This window comes from Maniola hyperantus, chromosome 1, assembly GCF_902806685.2.
Source record: "Maniola hyperantus chromosome 1, iAphHyp1.2, whole genome shotgun sequence".
NCBI lineage: Eukaryota > Metazoa > Arthropoda > Insecta > Lepidoptera > Nymphalidae > Maniola > Maniola hyperantus.
This window is the reverse complement of record NC_048536.1, coordinates 13,989,274-14,008,801: the sequence shown is the minus strand read 5'-3', so window position 1 is coordinate 14,008,801 and position 19,528 is coordinate 13,989,274. Positions and strand designations below refer to the sequence as shown.

General features: G+C 36.2%; 2 protein-coding genes across 3 annotated transcripts; one reads left to right on the top strand and one right to left on the bottom strand.

Moving 5' to 3' along the window:
• The first annotated feature begins 564 nt into the window (after nt 1-564).
• LOC117985485 (cytochrome b5-like) lies at nt 565-4,970 on the top strand. Of its 2 annotated transcripts, XM_034972224.2 has the most exons (3): nt 565-925; nt 2,076-2,467; nt 2,924-4,970. In XM_034972224.2, exons 2-3 carry the CDS (start codon nt 2,180-2,182, stop codon nt 3,107-3,109), a joined length of 474 nt encoding a protein of 157 aa, XP_034828115.1. In that variant the 5' UTR covers nt 565-925; nt 2,076-2,179; the 3' UTR covers nt 3,110-4,970. The 2 variants fall into 2 exon arrangements, with proteins under 2 accessions (XP_034828115.1, XP_069355020.1); XM_069498919.1 differs by lacking the exon at nt 565-925 and having other exon boundaries at nt 2,057-2,467.
• A 968-nt stretch (nt 4,971-5,938) lies between these two features.
• PGAP5 (Per1-like protein PGAP5) lies at nt 5,939-19,192 on the bottom strand. The gene is made up of 8 exons (XM_034972199.2): nt 18,869-19,192; nt 17,931-18,123; nt 14,356-14,497; nt 11,276-11,442; nt 10,862-10,944; nt 9,906-10,193; nt 8,552-8,703; nt 5,939-6,037 (listed from the first exon to the last, which is right to left on the bottom strand). The coding sequence occupies exons 1-8, from the start codon at nt 18,992-18,994 to the stop codon at nt 6,019-6,021; spliced, it is 1,170 nt and encodes a 389-aa protein (XP_034828090.1). The 5' UTR covers nt 18,995-19,192; the 3' UTR covers nt 5,939-6,018.
• Between the last annotated feature and the right edge of the window lie 336 nt (nt 19,193-19,528).

Genomic DNA, 19,528 nt, shown 5'->3' with positions numbered 1-19,528 from the left:
ATGTTACATCAGACTAAATTAGGGTTGCCACATCGAATTAAATCAAAAAGAGGTAACATACCTTTTTATTTTAGAAGTACCTGGGCATGCCACCTATTAAGATACACTTGGAAAATAATACATTATCTGAATACAAAATTTTATCCAAATAATTAAAACTGTTTCTGACAAACCAATAATTACATAGTTATTGCTCCTTTAACGCATGTATAATTATGATAATTTAGCTAGTTTTACAATTATTTAATATCGATTTTTTTATCGATTTTTTAGATAATGTTGCTGTGTTTATTTAAATAGGTACTTAAATATAGATGATATAAACTGGCTATATTAATTATTGTGCTATTTCTTATATTTCCATTTATTTAAAAGGCATAAGTATTTTCTTCTTAATTTTTACTTATATTATAGCACCAGTTTTGATTATATGTAGTTTTTTATTAAATAGATTTATTTGTGTAAATTAAATTAAATTTTATTATTCATTATCGTTACAATAATGATGCATTCAAAATTAGGTAGGAATATTACGGACTTTTTACCTGACCTTTTCATTCTTGCGGGACTTCTGTTTTTAAATGAATTTTGTTATTTGCTGATAACTAAAAAAATAACATAACACGTCTCTATCTAAGGTTGACAACCCTACTTATGGCATCAAGCCGCGGCGACGCGTGCGCGGCGAGTATATAACTCCGCGCGCCCGCACATCGTCTCATTCACAATCTACATCTGATAAATGAATAAAGTCTGTGTTAATTCGTGGCAATGATCTACGATCTCATGAATTCGCCTGACGTGAATACTAATCTCAAATACGAACTGTGGTGGTATAGTGACAATTGGTGTGACAGTCATTCCCCGCGTTTCGAGCAACAGCAAAGATAACCCGAGCTTTCCGGACCCTGTAGATTACGAGCAGGTAAACTGTTTTTTTTTTTAAATTTAATATTTATCATCTAGGTGTTTCTCTCTCCATTGATGTATCATAATATTATAAAAACCTAATACCTACCAGATGAAAAAATGAATTTAAAATTAATGACTACTAAGTATTAATGTTGCAATGAAAAAAGCTGCCGTACTCGAGCAGATTTTTAGTTTTCCGGTCAGTCTTTAATTAATGTTACAGAATTCTTTAATCCCATAGTAGTTTACCTATTCCTATCACTTAATTATTATTATTTCATTTTTTCAAGGTTTTAAGTAAACTAAGGTGAAGTTTAAATAAATATAAGTAATTTAACCAAGGCATAGTATAAATATAGAAAAGCGTATGACTACAAGAAAATATATACGAAAAAATACTAACAAGCTCTTTTGATATACATAGAATAGAAACAATAGACAGAAACCGTGAAAATAGAACTTGACTGAGTCCTAGTAGTAAAGCTATAGTTGTATATTATATATATCAGAATCATATAATAATTTTAATATTATCACGCTGGTAATAACACTTAATTATATTATAATTATTAACAGATAATAAAAAGAAGTCACGACGACTTTCATATCAAAAACGATTTGCCGATTATTAATACATACTGTAAGAGTCAAGCGAGTAGGTCAATTTACGACCAAATAATCATTTTAGTAAAACATTTACGTCAACAGTCGTGATAAGCTCTCGTGTGGTCTTGATAATGCTCTCAAGCTCTCAATATTTGTTAAACTTGTAAAATCATAGCAGATACAATGAGTATAGAGTTCCACCGATAAAGTTGACTTTGTCCTCTCTGATATAATTCCAATTACATAATCTTCGACCCTGAAGTTTTTATCGATACCTAACATACGAAATTCAATCTAAAACTATCAAAAATTTATCCGATTTTAACGAATGGTATCCCGAAGATCCCATATCCCGTAGTATCCCGATCTAGCGTCCTTTTTATCTCGGAAAATCAAACAATTCCCACGGGATTTTAGGAAAACCTAAATTCACGCGAAATCCTGGACATCCTCTAGTAACGAATAAAAAGATAGGTAGGATCAGTAATGACTCAGGTACCTATCAATCTTAGTTAGCCCTAATTTTATCACTAACAAGTTCTTTTCATTATTTACAGTTGCTGGTCACCTACAATTGACATAGCTGATTTCCCAGTGATTTGAATTATTTTGACAAAGCTATTGAATAATTGAAGTATTAAAGAGGAAGTACGGAGCAAAGATGGCTACTGTTCAGACCCCACCTGAAAGAAGCCTGTCGGCAACCCTGCCCGTGAGCCAGGATACTAATGATATAGACCTGGTAGCACTGACTATGGCCGCCTTACGTTTAGTGAACCCCTGGTCAGTGGAAACTAAGAATACCTGGTCAAAACGGATTGAACCAGGGACCCCAGAGGCGAAGGATCGCGTGATAACCCTCGCCGAAGTCTCCCTACACGACACGCGCGACGACTGCTGGGCAGTTATCTACGACAGAGTCTACGACATCACTACATTTTTAGATGAGGTAGGTTTTATTGCAATTGACCCTACAAACGATAATAAAACTATGTCAATATCGAACACTGACCGCTCTTTAATATACCTATCGAGATAATTGGCAAATTATATCAAATACATTTACATTGTATCCATAATACGACATTTAGACGTGGAATTATGGTCAGTTATGTTCAAAAGAAAATAGTAATAGATTCCTGTGTATGGTGAAATTTACTTTCGTAAAATAGGTACGTAACCTAGAACCTGTCTCAATAGCAAGTCTAATCCATTACTATAACAAAATTAGATACAATCTATTGCTGTTCGCTGTATATCTGTCATCAGAAATGGCTCTTATAACAATTGCAAAGATTGCAAAGCAATAACAAATTAAGTGCTAGAGGTAATTTGTCTATAATCAAGATCATCCCAAAAAATATTGTTTTTTTAAATAAGGTCTAATAAAGTATTTCTTTCACAGCATCCAGGCGGAGATGAGATAATGTTGGAGTACGCAGGTCGCGACGCCAGCACCGCCTTCCGAAGCTCGGGCCACTCGAGCATGGCCACCAAAGCACTCGACCGCTTTCTGGTCGGAGAACTGCCCATGCACGAGCGCATGTACCGAAGGCCTGGCGGGATGCGACTCAGCGATATACCCGATTAAGTACAATAATTAGTTTTAACCCAACCAACGCAAGTTATGGGACCAAGAACAAAAAGGTATCGTTAGTTTGAAATTCTTTCTTTAGGACCTATATTGTTTAGGCGAGGTAGGAATGATTTCAATCTGACTCAATTACGCTTTTCATGTCTATTATGCACCTTGATAATTCAAGTTCGTCCTCTAGAATGTGGATGGCACGTTTTGTTTAAGTATGTAATGTTTAGTATACTTACTCTTTTTAGTTTTAAGACACCCGTGCTGAAAAGTTCTTTAGACTTTTTTTTTGTGCATACATTTGCACGTAGATTTTTGTGTAATAGCTCGTATCGACGCTACGGTCTTGATTATTGAATTTGTATTCAAATAAAATAGGCATTTAAGTTATATTTTACAACATTAATTATAATTCGTATTTTTAATTTTATCTAGGTGTATTAACAAAAGTCAGTTATTGACAGTAAGTAAACTATGGCGATCCGCACAGCAATGCGAATCTATCTACACTTACAAACTGGATACCCTTGCGCACTTTGCTTTGCGGATTGCCTAAAGGTGCAAACAAACCACCCTGTCCAGACTTCAGGCATCAAAACATTTGACTAATGGTATTGGAACTCCAATATCTAGTTCCATTATCTGGTGAACCAGATAATGACAATAACTTTGAGAGATATAAAAGGGATCTGCTCGAAATTCTAACTTTTCTGGGCCCTCACTGATTCCATTTCTTCTAATCAGCTTCTATGCGTCCTCTGCTTGACATAAGCCTCATCGATCCATGATGATTCCATCTGTTATATTAGCGAACGACAAAGCAGCGAAATATTCTCTACGCTCCATTATAGCGTAACTACTGTCTTGTATATTTTATTACTAGTCTTGAATTAGATTGAAGCTTCGTAACTGTCACTTTGAGTCGGCCAATCACGGTAGGCGGCCAGTGTCGCATGACAATAGTCCGACCCAATCAGATGTGAGTTTATGGCGATTATTTTCGAATGATAATAATTTTATTGTTTGAAACGCGCCTTCTATGCTTTGTCATTCACTGCTCATATTGAGTATACTCCACGAACATTAATTAATTATTATTTATTTATTTATTTTCCACCCTTGACACCGATCGCCTTCTGTCGCATCACGACACGACACGACTGACGACACGACAATGCAGTTTGTTTGCACTTTCAACAATAAACACGTCATTTAAATTAAGTAGTTGCTAAGAGAGTTATCGCTAGTATTTTATTTCAAGTTTCACATTAATATGCTTAAATAAATACTTGTTTAGTATAAGATATGTAATTTTATTGGTAACCTTAGAGGGCAGTGCAACACAGATAAACTGTCGTCTCGGGAAAGATTTTGCGCTAGTATTACCTACCAGGTACATTTATTCGCTAGGGTATATTGTTATGCATTTATTTATACTAGGCATTTCCACAAAACATTTCGTTATATACAGTATTATTTAATTACATTTTACTTAGGTACCTACCTATTACGTCATAACCGTTTAGTTGTTCTTTGCTAGTTATATCCAAGTTGTATCAATAATTCGTCGGCTTATACTGCAAGAACTCATTGATTGCACAAATCATCAAGTAAGTTTACAATCGTAAAGACGAGTTTCATACACGGAACTAGCTTCGAAGAACTCTTTGAAACGAGTAAGTAAGAGTTCTATGTATAAGAGACTATGATACAGAACTCCTTTTTCTCCTTAGAGTTTATTTATTGTAGAGTGTACCTACTTGATAGTTTTTTTCTGCAAAATCAATGAGTTCTTGCAGTAAGCTTACAAAATATACTGTGTTCGAAAAGTTCCTATTTTATATCTAATAAAAACTTATCAAATATTCTCTTTCGTTTTCCTTATCTCATCAATCCCTAATATTGCAGGTGCGTATTCGGTTGTATACACACTAAACTAAACTAAATTGACAGGTCTAAAAGTAATGCTATCCGTTTCCAAAGGGATCAATAATTGTCATATGGATGCACTAATTCATTATTGTATAGATTTTTGTAGATTTTTGTTCAACCGAATTAGCATTATTGGTACTGATTCTGAGCGCAACTACAATTTAGAGTATTTGCATTTCTTTCTTACCAATTTTTTTTTTTTTTTTTTTAATAGATATAGCGAGCAAGCGAGCAGGCGGGTCACCTGATGTTAAGTGATTACCGCCGCCCATGAACATTTGCAGCACCAGAGGAGCCGCCGATGCGTTGCCGGCCTTTTAGGAATTTGTTGGTCCGCCCCTTGAATAACCCCATGTTATAATCTAGTGGGAACACCGCCGATGGGAGTTGGTTCCACAGTTTGCACGTGCGTGGAAGGAAGGATCTGGAAGGATGTAACAAGAAAAGGACAGACAACCCTAATTTAATTTAGAATTGTCAAACCTCATGACTTTAGCTACCAGTCACGAGCATATTGTTTAAATTGGTAGCGCGCAACAAAATTTAGTGTCTTTAAACCTAAAAATCATGTTCCGTCCTTTTTTAGCAATATTAAAAAGAAAGAGATGCAGATACTCTAAATTTAGTTTAGAGAAAAACAAGAAAATCCACGCCATTTGTCAACTTATTACTTATATATCTAAGCAAACTTTAAGTAATTACTTAGTACCTACATCTATTATTAATAATATCTGTCCCGGCTATACTCACGTGTTTAGTCGACGTTACTAGTCGGGCTAACGTCGACTAAACACGTGAGTACAGCCGGGTCAGATATTATTTATATGTAAATCACTCACGGTAGTTTAAACGCTAAAATACCTACATCTACTTATGAGTAGGCATAAAAAACAAAATCATAGAGCTATTAATAATATTTTATTATTCGAGAATTAACTAGGTAGGTACCTATTCACTTGCCTTGCCTGCCGTGTCCTTTTGAACTATACTTTTTTACCCGACCTGGAACCAAACAAAAAATATTTGTATAATATGTCTATACAGTGTATTTACCTGTGACATACAGAAAAAGATAAATACAAAAAATCCGAAGCTGAACCAACCATACAAAATATTATTGGTCTGAAGATTTTATACAGATTGTCAAGAGCTGATATGGACATTTTCCCCCTTTTTACAAATTATAAGTGCTTTGCTTTCCTAGTAAATGTCTATTGTCTAGGTATAGTAGGTATCAGATAAACCTATTTACCGAGTTTCAGGGTTTAGAGGGATAAAAAGAGCTGAAATGGACTCTTCCATTTCTGAGGGATTGAATTTTAAAAAGTGGTTTCTTAGTGTAACTCTAGGGCAAAGTATCTATGTACCGAAATTCAGGGAGTAACAAAAAGTTGCCTGGCATCATCAGAAATACGTAATATTAATATTCTTCAAGCCCTCCTGAGCTATTATAACGATTGATAGAATATGGTCCTCTCTATAGCATCAACTACACTAATGCCTTTGAGACGAACGCTACATTCAGTACACTTTTCAAAAGTACTTTTTCAAATAGGTTAATTATGTCAATTAACTACGTGACGTCACTGTCAGAACAGTCGCTGCAGCCAGAACATTATTCATAGCCAACATTCGAGAAGAGAGATTGCGAGCGCGGATTGTCGGTATTCTCGCTTGTTTAGAGGTTTTCTTTTCCGAGACGAAGCTTTCGGGGCCGAAAAGGGCGTTAATCTGCCGAGAAGTCTAGAATAGAGTGAGTCTACTACCCGCCGAGTCCTAGATTGCGTAAGAAATCTTATTCTTTTTCTCTCTCATATATCTCAAAAGTCAACAGAACGACAAATTGGAAAGTACCTATGTGGCTACTTTTTAGATGTGGTTTAAAAGTCTATCAAATGTCAAAGTTTAAACACTGTAAAAACCAAACTAAAGACATACACGTGTAAGGGGCCAATCTTGGGCTAATGCTTGTTGCCAATGGTTCGAAATAATTACCTATTTAATAATAATTTTATTTTTAGGGTTCCGTACCTCAAAAGGAAAAACGGAACCCTTATAGGATCACTTTGTTGTCTGTCTGTCTGTCGGTTTGTCAAGAAACCTAAAGGAAATTTGGCAGGTAGGTAGGGCTTATATCAGACATTAGGGTAAAAAATCTGAGAACCTTGAATTTGTGGTCACATCACAAGTAAAAAATTAAAATGTGTTTCGAACAAATATTGCTATTTTCGACATTCAAAGTAAGATTGCTATATTAAGTGGGGTATCATAATATGAAAGGGCTTTACCTGTACATTCTAAAACAGATTTTTATTTATTTTTATACATACCTAATAGTTTTTGATTTATCCTACAAAATGTCGATAAAATACGATTGTAGTACGGAACCCTCAGTTGGCGAGTCTGACTCGCACTTGGCCGGTTTTTTAATTGATAAACTGTACATCGCGTCGTAACGCGTAGCGATTCCTATCACTTGTGGCTTTTAGATACCTAAGAATGCTCTGAATTTCTGATAACCTGTTGGACAAGGAATTTGAGAGATTTGTGACCTTAGTAACCAAAAAAATATTTACTGAATGAAGTAATATTAGATAAATAATAATCAAAGAGTTCATTCACCGACCTGTAGTTAAGTAATAACCTATACCTACTTGAAAAGGATTTCCATATTGATGTTTTAGTTAATTAATAAATATTATTATTACCTTTCGTCAAAGGTTGCCTGGAAGAGATCGCTGTAGCGATAAGGCCGCCTTTGCATGCTACAGCTATTAGATTAAGATCCTTGTATGTTTTTATTATGTTTACTTGTGTTGTGTGCAATAAAGAATAAATAAATAAATTAAAAAATATATTATTACCTACTGCTACTATTATGACTCGTGAAACTACTAAATGATAACTCTAACGAATTAATAAGCAATTAAAATAGAGTTGAATTAACTCAATCAAGTAGTTCACATTCATACACAATTTGTCGGTTTTTTCGATAGTAGGTTTCGACACACGACGTACTATCGAAAACACCGACCGGATAGGCAACATCATCATCATCATCAACCATGCAATAAACTTAAAAACAACAGTCAAACACAATTGATAATTCAGCTCATTAACTCTTATCATGAAAGTTTGTCCCTACGAGACATTTTGATATGAATGGAGATTGCCCATTTTCTTAGGAGCTTTTAAGGAGCTTAGGGTTCCGTTTTTTTGCCATTTGGCTACGGAACCCTAAAAAGGGCGTACCGCCACGCCGTAGGTAAGTATGTTTCGCGAGTTATATGACCAATATTGAGCCTCAATAGCTCAACCGGTATAGGAGTGGACTGAAAACCGGAAGGTCGACGGTTCAAATCCCGCCCGTTGAACTATTGTCGTGCCTACTCCTAGCACGGGCCTGACGCTTAGTTGGAGAGGAAAGGGGAATATTAGTCATTTAATATGGCTAATATTCTTTAAAAAAAAAAAAAAAAAATTGTGCCCGGCCTGATAAAGCTTGATAATACTCACAAATGTTTATAATTGAAGACATTGGTAGTCCGGCTGAAGTACTTCAAATACAGGAGTAACACGATGAAGAAGAGCACAGCAGTTACTTGCATCGTCCACTCACTCGGCAGTTCACATTTTGCAACTTTCAGCTCATCTGGACTTACTGTTACCTAAAAATAGTTTTGATAAACATCATCAAGCATCTCGCAAGACGACTGTGGACGCCTATCAATCGCGGTTTTTAGCCATAGCTTACGGACGCGTCCCATAGTTTGTTTGACGCTTTAACCTTGTGTTTTGTTTATTTATTTATTTTAAATAGTTGTAATACCTAGCTGTAAATTATTAACTATTCATAATTATTTATGTTTGGGAAGGCACTGGCCCCTAAGACACGGGATTTCCTAGTTTAGGGGGCAGGATTCCAGAAAGTTGATTACTGTACTGAGTTGTTTAAATAAATAAAAATATTATTATTATATTATTATAATTTGGATAGCCGTAGGTACTTACTATACTATACAACTTTAGTTTTAGTATACGCAAAACCTAAAAGTAGTTTGTTCAGAATCAGTAACAGAATCGATTGCAATCATTTTTCACCGTGTTATATTTTGACCAAAAAATAAAGACACCTAGTTAAATGACCGGATACACCAGCTGCGGTTTTTGCGTGAACTAAAACTAACTTTGTATACTAATTTTATTAATACTATAAAATAAATATAAATATACTATATTTCATAGATATTTACTAGCAACAAAACCACAACTTAGCTGTGTGCTTAGCGTGAAATGTTACACTCACTCCCATGTTGATGGAATTTGAGAGTCTAACTCGAACCACAATAAGATCAGAGGTAAATAGGCCAAAAAGATTTTAAGTCAAAAATTCAGTACTTACCACCAATTCTAATTTCGTAAAATTGCCGCTTGGAGCGCTAGCTGTAGATGATGGACAAACTTAAACTTTAAAACAAGGCAATTAGAGCAAGAGCTTGGATAATGACTATGAAAAGAACGGTGGATAGATATACGAAATGAAAAGAATTGGGAATTAAACATACTTTAGAGATCTATACTTACCTCAGTATAAGGACTGTAAGAAGTAGCCCTATTGTGACACTTACTGTTAGAGCGAGATAGCTAAATGCATTTAAGCTCTTGTTAGAACGTGACAAAATGATTATGTTTTGTCCTTATCACCGTGGCCACTTTTTTTTGTTTGTCAAAATGTATTTGTACGTGAGTATTTGACAAACAACGTGAAGTATAGAAGGAATGACATTTCACAAGTAAGAAAATCTGCTTGAGCGAGAGGGACTGAGGGGGCCACGCTAGTTGCAAACCTGGACATATCTGTGATACTTACCAAGTAATACTTAGGATCCAGTCTATTTCTCCACGAGAAGGACGGAACTGTGTATTCTATAAATTCAATTTTGTGATTCGGCGTAGGCACGAAGCTATGACGCACTAAACAGCTGTGGTGTGTATGGGCCCCGAAAACCGTCCGCGGTCGAAGGCTCTCCACTAAATATTCCGTGGATTCTTTGGAGAGGCAGTCCCATCGTTCCTCGAATAAATTGTTTCTTACGGACGGAGGTGCTGCGTCTGGTTCCGTACAGATGCGGTCGGACTCTCTGTATAATGGATAATGCTGTAAGGAAGTCGAAATAATCTTTTACAAATTACATGTCACACAGTGTACACGCAATCCATACTAATATTATAAATGCGAAAGTGTGTCTGTCTGCTAGCCTTTCACGGCCCATCCGTTCAACCGATTTTGACGAAATTTGGTATAGAGATAGCTTGCATACCGGGAAAGGACTACTTTTTATCCCGGAAAATCAAAGAGTTCCCTCGGGATATTAAAAAACTCAATCCCACGCGGAAGTCGTGGGCATTATCTAGTTCCTTATATGACGTAAACATGTAAATGATACTTCAGGTCACTGGTCTATGACTGAAGGTCTAAATCATCAGAACATTATTCAGTGAAATTATATATGTAGTACATAGGTACTTCAGAAAAACTTCGGTGTTTTTATACATCTATCTCTATAAATAAAAATGAATCGCCGCCGTAATGTTGGTATAACGACTGCACCAAATTGGATAATTCTTTTTTTTGTGTATGTATAATTGTCAGGACAAGGTTTGTATGAAAGAATTTTTTTCCACGGGAAAAGACAGTTCCCACGAGACGCGGCGCGGGTAACAGCTAGTTCACAACATATTCTAAGCATCGTGTCGAGTATGCCCTGCGTTTGTAGATGACAACGCTTTTTTTGTACACTCTTTAAAGCTTAATATAATATTTACCTGCATCACTATGGGTCGGCTGTAATGTTGCAACTTTGCATTCCCTTTGCACAGAGCAGATCCACTGCTGCATTTTAAAATATCTGTAAGTGAACAAAAATATTTTTGATTGTAAACTTTGAGTTTGAGTTTGATTTTGAGTGGACAAATGTCGAAACTTTTGTTCAATAGTTTTGTGCCACTAGACAAAGACACAGTCAAGTCCTGAGTTGTGTAATATTATAAATGCGAAAGTTTAGATGTTTGTTACCTACTCCTTCACACCACATTGAATGAACCGATTAGGGTGAATTTCGGAATGGAGAACGCCTGAATTAGCACATACGCTAGAAAGTAGCCATTCTAGAATACCTACATCCACGCGGACAAAGTTGCGTGCATCATCCAGTAATTAATTAAAAACAATTTTCTAACCTGAAATCCTGTCAATTTCCGAAACCGCTCGAGAGCATAACGAGCATCCATCACCTTCCATAGCCATGGAATTGATCAGAACGAAGTGATTCCCGCGTATGCTTACAAGCCGAACGGGCGGCGCGTTCAGTTTACTCTCGAACCTGTTTGCTAGATGCGGCGTTATCCTGTACAAATGATACGAATACCTATAGGTAACTTCTTGCACAAAGTAGAAAAATAATAGAAGGCCCGCTCTATACAGGCGCACTCACACATCAATTCCTGCTCAACCTCGGCGAGCTTAATTTATTCGGCTCAGCTGGCAATTCGCTGACTTAGGTTGTTGCAACTTGCAAGTTGCAGTCGACTTTAACCGAGTGCGCCTATTATTATCGAACTTGTATTGAGCGGACCTTCTGCCAGATGTCTAATCTGTGCTTCTTGTTGTACCCTTTGAATAATGAGTAGGTAGGTACTAAGATCGCCATAACCAGGGTGTGTTTTCACAAACGCGGAATGGACCAGAGCGGTGCGGCGACGTGTGTTTTCAGACATCAGACTGATCATTTAGAGTCATTGAATAATAACTAACGATTGGTCTATGGAACATGTCTCTGCTCTGCTCTGCTTCAGAGGAAACATAAGCACTTCGCGCGACGGTAGCAGCTCCGTAGCAATTGTAATACAAGATGTATGAAGATATTTATATATTTTTTATGATAGTAAGGTAACGACACCAATTATGGACGGTTTAAGGACAAAAAAATATATAATTCAATATATCTCCTTAGATAAGAAACATATACAGTTAGAACTAAATGTAGCATGAAGGTTGGGTTTTCCTTTATGTAATTTAATTATAATAACTAGGCTAAGATAACTAGGTCAAATAAAATAATTAAAATATTCAAACTGTATTTAAAATATTCATTCAACCAATGATGTACAGTAAAAATCTGGTAATGGACACCCAATAATGAACAAGATATAGTAATGGACGCCCATTAATTAACAAAATTCAGTTATGGACATCCAATTAATGGACAATGGACGGACAGATAGGTACCAACTTGTTTTTATATTTATGAAGCCAGCATGGTGGAGGATGCAATGGTAAAAATTGAGGAGTTGGGTGTTTCGAAACTTTAAATGATGCTGCAGATGAAAATAGCTGAGATTACTTTACTGGTGGTAGGACTCTTCTTGCGGAGTTCGTCCGGGTAGGTACCACCGCGGTGTCCGTTATTCTACCGTGAAGCAGTATTACTGTGTTTCGGTTTGAAGGGCGCTGTACGCCGACGTGATTACTGTTCAAAATGAGACCTAAGAACTGTTGTCTCAGGGTGATGAGTGCAGTGCAGTGTGTCGTATGATACTGCAATGCAAAATTATGGGACGCACTGCATCTGACATGGGCAGGCGTATCACTTAACATCAGGTGAACGTCTTGCTCGTCTCATCATTCAATGATATTAAAAAAAAAAACTTAATCAACTAGGAAAAGAGCTAATAATCCTCAAAGGGCTGAACAGATTTTTATTAAACATAACATCCAACCGTCCACCATCATACATCATCATTCACCTTTCATCATCATTTACCATCTCGATAATTTCAGCTGTCAAACAGAAAACACCGCATTAGAATCGGTTCATTCGTTTATAAGCTACGATGCTCTAGACAGCTACACAGATACATATGTTAAACTTATAACAACCCTCGTTTCTTTCGTCGGAGGTTAAAAAATAACTGAAATAAAATTGATCTGTCCATCACTGGGAACTGTAGAATTCCAGTAATGAACATAATATGTCTATAACTGGGTATTCTTTAGTTTCCAATTATGGACATTTTATGTCCATTACTGGATTCTGTAGAGCAAAATAAAAATAAAGTAGTTACTTTGAAAGAGAAAATTGAGCATCGCACAATAAAGCTCAAATTCTAGAACAGACAAAAAAAGTAGTTGTGACACAATGTTCATGATTGGTAAATGCTTGAAAAAAAAATCCAGTAATGTACATCATCAAATTCGCATTACAAATCAAAACTGTCCTGGCTTATTGCTGTGGATTATTTGGTCAATTTATCATACTACACATAAAATAATGTCTCATTTCTATACCACACCTCTATTAGAGTCTATAAACAAAAGTATTCACTTACTTCCTTAATGATTTCCTTAATAGAACTGGATTATTTGTGAACAACTCTCTGCACACGAAACTAACCATTCGCCATTTTGAAACAAAATGGCCGAGGGAAATGATACGTCACCTTTTGACAGATGTGCTGTCAAAGTCTATGTTTAAGTGTTGCCAGAATTTAAAATCAAATTTGTACCCTTAATTTATAAACTTTTTTCTTTTTTTGTCCATTATTGGGGTGATGTACAACACTGGTGTCATTACGTTATTTTTACCTACACGTCAAGGAAATTTCTAAATAGTTAAATTAAGTTTTAATTTAGTTTTGATAACTGCAAAGTGTTGCTACTAGATGGCTTTAACAGTCGCTTCAGTACTGAGTGAACATACATATCACAAATTTCGTCACTGGCAGCAAGCGAACCGTGGCTTAGCGGTCAGAGCATCGGGCGCGATCCCAGGAGACGCTGGTTCGAATCCGCAATTTTGCAATTTTTGATATGTATTTAAAAATTATTAAGATGTATGAAGGCATACCTGCTAGGCTGCGATCCGAAAGTGTCGGAGAACAAATGCCGGAGCTACTGCCGTGACGGGACTTTACTCCTTGATAGGCTTATTTTTATAATGCTTTAAAAAATATTGCAAATGGATTCTACTAAGATTGGATCTTTCCTATTACCTACAAATTGTAGCTAACTATCAATATATAGCTCGAAAAAGTCAAATAATTAACTACTCTTTGTATTTTAGTTACTGCAACTACCAAATTACTTAATGGTGAGTTATAAGTACCTACGAAAAATATCACCCTTCAGAGGTCCAGCAATCCTGTATTCTCTTTCAAGTTTCTAACTTTTAAGTTAAATAATTATTATAAAATTAGTATTATATATAATTTTTGTATAATTTTATTTTATTTTATTTAATAAAATAAAGTTTAAGTTTTACCTGTAATGAAACCCTATGTCATGGTTTCCTACTACTACATACATAGTAGTCCCATCAGGGACTTTAAAAAGATGATAAAATCGTTCGACATAGTCATTAAATTCAGTCTGAGAGCACCATTTGCCCTCATCAAAGAGGTCACCTGCAAATGATAATAATTAATATTATAATTTACTAGCGACCCGCTGCGGCTGCGTACGGGTGGCTTATTACAATTTTTGTAGGGTTATTGAAATTTTTTGAAAATAAAATATAACTTGGATGAAAGTATTTTCAAAATCGGTTCAGTTGTTCCAGAGACTACTTCCTACAAACAAACTTACAAACTCTATTACAGTAGTAGGTATAGATAAAACCAAAGGTTTTCTCTTTATGCTTCTTCTGCTGCCCCATGATTTAGACATTGTGCAAAGCATTCATTCAGACTTTGGGTGCGCTGCTACCTCTTCTGTGGACTTGTCAGCTGGAGTACTGCGTGGGCGGCCTTACGGTGGTCTCGCGCTTTTGTGGAAAAAGACTCGCTTCAATAATATATCTGTTATAAACTGCTCCAACGACAGAATTATGGCTATCCGTGTTAACTTAGGGTTGCGATCTTTCTTGATATTTAATGTATACATGCCGACAGACGAAATTGAGAATCTTCCAGATTTTACTAATTGTCTAGCACGAATAAGTGCGATTGTCGAAGAGAGTGAGGTAGCATCTGTCTATATTTTGGGGGATTTTAACGCCCATCCGAATGCCCGTTTTGGTAATGAGCTGAGGCAATTTTGTGATGAACAGGAGTGGGTATGGGCCGACATTACTAAGCTTGGTAGCAATTCTGACACGTTTACATTCATTAGTGAATCGCACGGCAGTCGTCGTTGGTTGGATCATTGTCTTACTACAGAAGCTGCGTGGAAATCTGTACTAAGCGTGGACGTTATGTATGATATCTCATGGTCCGATCATTTCCCGCTACGTATAGTATGTAATATTGGAGAGACCGAGTGTTTTATTCTCGACGACGCCACCTTTGCCGGAACGGGCATTCGGTGGGGTGACAGAGATGCAACTCAGGTTGATTCGTACTACAATTACTGTGATAATAGACTTGGTAAGATTTGTGAGCAGATATTATGTAAGGACTGTGATAATAATAGATGTAACAATTTAGATAGTCACCATTTATTTATTGATAATTTATACAATGATATTGTCAACATTATGCAGTCAGGTGCTAAACGCTCATCAAAACGATGTCAGTCTAATAAGAATATTAAGCACAAACAGGTCACAGGTTGGAATTTTCATGTTCAGGAAAGCCATAGTAAGTATAAGTTGTACTTTGAAGCGTGGGTGTTGGCGGGTAAGCCATCTACTGGTATTGTATATGACAATTTGATAAAATCTCGTAAATTTTTTAAAAATAAGTTACGATGGTGTCAAAAAAATGAAGAAGTCATTAAATTAGATATTTTAGCCATGCACCGTAAACAGAAAAATTTTGTCAAGTTTTGGAAACAAACTAAAGCATTTAATTATAAACAAAGCAAACCAGTAACAGTGGATGGCTTACAGTGCCACGTACAGATAGCCAATATGTTCGCGGAACGGTTTAAAATCCAACCGTTACAGGTGGATCCTAAGTTAAAAGGCAACAATTATGTTAATGCATTACCGGACTTAAGCAAGGTAATACAATTTACGACTGAAGACATAACAAAAATGGTAGTCAAAATGAAAAGAGGGAAAAGTCCTGGTTATGATGAACTAAGCATTGAGCATATTTTATATGGTGGTTTATTGCTACACGAGAAACTATGTGGTTTGTATAACTTGTGTATAAGATATTCGTATCTTCCCCATAATTTAATGAAAACAATAGTTGTCCCGATCGCAAAAAATAAAACCGGGGACTTGGCATCGCCTGCTAACTATCGTCCTATTTCCCTGGGTACAGTAATAGGTAAAATTTTGGAACGTCTTGTGCAACCCGAACTGCTTAGGAATGTGGTAATCGACGACGCACAGTTTGGTTTCCGACCTGGTCTCTCGACAGACTCAGCTATAGTTGGTCTGAAGCACACTATACAGTATTATACAGGGCGTGACACATCTGTATATGCGTGTTTTCTCGACCTGAGCCGGGCTTTCGATCTAGTTAATTATGATATTCTCTGGGAGAAACTGTACCGGTCTCAGGTCCCAAAAGAAGTTATAGGTCTGTTGAGGTACTGGTACGGAAACCAAACAAATACTGTGAAATGGGGCGAAGCGACTTCTAATTCATACAAATTAGACTGCGGTGTTCGCCAGGGTGGGATTACCTCCCCGGATCTTTTTAATATATATGTAAATAACCTAATAGAGGAGCTGAGAGACACCAAGATCGGATGCCACATCAATGGTGTATGTGTAAATAGTTTGAGTTATGCGGATGATATGGTGATTCTCAGCCCTTCTATTAAAGGCCTCAGAAAGTTGCTCTCGGTTTGTGAGCATTATGCTAATGCTCATGGGCTGAAATATAATGTTAACAAAACTGAGATGCTTGTATTCAAGTCAGGTAAAGGTCCGGAAAGAATCCCAGAAGTTATTCTAAATGGTAAAGCAGTTCGGGTTGTGCAGAAATTCAAATACCTAGGACACATCCTGACAGAGCATCTAAAAGATGACAGCGACATTGAGAGGGAAAGGAGGGCACTCTCGATTCGTTGCAATATGCTGGCGCGTAGATTTAGCAAATGCAGTAAGGCCGTTAAAATAACCTTATTTAACGCCTACTGCCAATGCTTTTATACGTGCCAGTTATGGACAAACTTTCTTAAAAAGTCGTTCACTGCAATACGAGTACAATATAACGACGCATTCCGAATACTCATGGGATTGCCGAGGTATTGCAGTGCTTCTACTATGTTTGCCGAAGCGGGGGTGCCTGACTTCTATTGTATTGTTAGAGCTCGCGTGGCATCCTTTTGGGAAAGACTTCGGAGCTCTAACAATGCAATACTCAAGGTCGTTTGTGAAGGGATGCCCAGCCCTATTTTTAGTTATTGGCTATCTGTACACCAGGATAAGAACAGAAAGTAATACCTGTGACCTGTGACATCTGAAATGAGTTTTTTAACCATTTCAGTTAGTTGTAAGGTATCTTTATGTATTTTTTATTTTTATTTGTATGCTTTGTAATGTAAATTGTATTTTATTTTATTGTAATTTTTAAATGTGTTTATGGGTTTTATGCCTGACAATAAAAAACTATTATTATTATTATTATTATTATTATTATCCAATAAACCAACTAATTAACCAACAGCTCGACTGATTTAGATAAATGATACATCATTAGACTTGTCTTGGTGGCACATAAATTTAAGAAAAATCAAAATGGCGGATTTTATTCTGGGCTTTATTTAAAACATTTTATATCAAGTAGGTACTTGTTTTGAGAATAACAATCTATCTTGCAACAAGTATTATTTTCCATTTGACTCTATAAGGATTTGGAAAGCTATAGAGATCAGTCAATTTTTTTTTATAAAATATACCTACCTATTTATAAAGAAAAAAAAAACTATAAGATGTACCTAAAACAAAAACAGCTTCAGGTTGGTGCAAAGTGATGGCAGTCTGAAATGCCCTATGCATTTGCCACTCCCTCCGCCACTTGTCAAACCAGTGGCCATTGCGGGAGCCCAGGAGATGTGTGTCTGCAATTATCATTGCATACACTGGCTCTATATCATTCGGTTTCCTTTTAGTTAGCGATGGCCATCCACACTACAAACAAAAGAAAGAAAATTATCTGATTTGCCATTGCATCAATTTAAACAATAGGTGTGAAGTCACAGTTATTATACAATTATTAACGACAGAGTTGCATGGAATCAATCGGCTTCAGCAGCCATAAAGCAAATGTAATAGTTACATTCCTTATGTATTGTAGGATCTACAGATTGCAAGATTTTGCTTTTTAAGAAGTTTTTTTTTTGTTGTTGTGCCTTATCATGCGATCAGTCGATGGACTATGAGCAGATTGGTTGGCAGACAGGTTGGCGTGATTGGAGACCACTTCTCCAGCGGGAAAACTCCATAAGTCTCAGCTAATTATCCAGTATATGCAAGAAGAAAAGTAACTGCAGAGTTTTTTTCAGACTTTTTCAGTAGAATTGGCTTTCTGAACCTCTAGTAGTCTTGACATATCATAAGCTGTTGTCCTATATTCGAAATAAAGATATTGCTGTTCATTTATTTCATTTTATTTCTACTATTCGAATGTTAACTCATGATATATCAGAGAAACTGTTGACTAATCGGTTTTTGAGGCATTTTATCAGCTTGGATGTTAGTCTTGACATAACGATGGCATTTAAACGCAGCCGACGCCTTCTTTCATTAAAAATAGGTCTGTAGTAGTCAAGTCTTCAAGTCCAACTGTTGACTTCGATTTAAAAAGTTAAGTTGTTACTTAAAATTTGCATCATTCATAAAATAATCTACATCACTAGGATTAACGCATATTTACCTGTATTTGGGTAACATAGTAAATAAGGTATTCGCAGTAAAAATAAATAAAAACAATGCCCAAAATTAACTTCGAAAAAGTGTTGTTTATTATGGAGTAACGCCATCTCCTTCCATATACTGCCATTTTATCACCATACTCGTAAATGTTTTAATAGAATAAGTACCGGTAAGTAATGATACGAATATAACAGTTATTCATCATTTAGTTAAATCTTTTTGTGTTGTTCATGTTATCACTATAATGTTATCAAAAACAAAAACAAACTTAGTGATTATATCATGATTATATACTCTTTGACAACAACCGTGTCAAAAACGTATTCAAATAATTTTGAAACGAAAATGACAGACGACAGACAGTGTCACGAACGCAATCCGCAATAACTTGCTTGGTTAACACCTAAGGTTAACACTCGCTCACTATTGGCTACAATACATAGTTGCAAGAAGAATAACATAAATTCAGCCAATCACTACAATTGTGAATGTAATGATGACAAGCGAGTTACAAGTTTTCCGGAATTGTGGCAGTTGGCACCACTGGCATTCTTTCTCCGAATGTTTACAATTTACAACATAAAATATCGGCTGAATCGCTCGTGTGCATAGAGCTATAAGATGGCTATAAGCTTGTTCGGAAAACGCGGGAAACCAGCTG

What these genes read in the sequence shown, in the direction of transcription:
- LOC117985485 (XM_034972224.2), top strand. Translation starts at nt 2,180, where the DNA reads ATGGCTACTGTTCAGACCCCACCTGAAAGAAGCCTGTCGGCAACCCTG. An exon ending in TCACTACATTTTTAGATGAG is followed by an intron (nt 2,468 to 2,923) that starts GTAGGTTTTATT and finishes TTTCTTTCACAG; the next exon opens with CATCCAGGCGGAGATGAGAT.
- PGAP5 (XM_034972199.2), bottom strand. Translation starts at nt 18,994, where the DNA reads ATGGCAGTATATGGAAGGAGATGGCGTTACTCCATAATAAACAACACT. An exon ending in GGAAATTGACAGGATTTCAG is followed by an intron (nt 10,945 to 11,275) that starts GTTAGAAAATTG and finishes GTTCACTTACAG; the next exon opens with ATATTTTAAAATGCAGCAGT. An exon ending in TGGATCCTAAGTATTACTTG is followed by an intron (nt 8,704 to 9,905) that starts GTAAGTATCACA and finishes AACTATTTTTAG; the next exon opens with GTAACAGTAAGTCCAGATGA.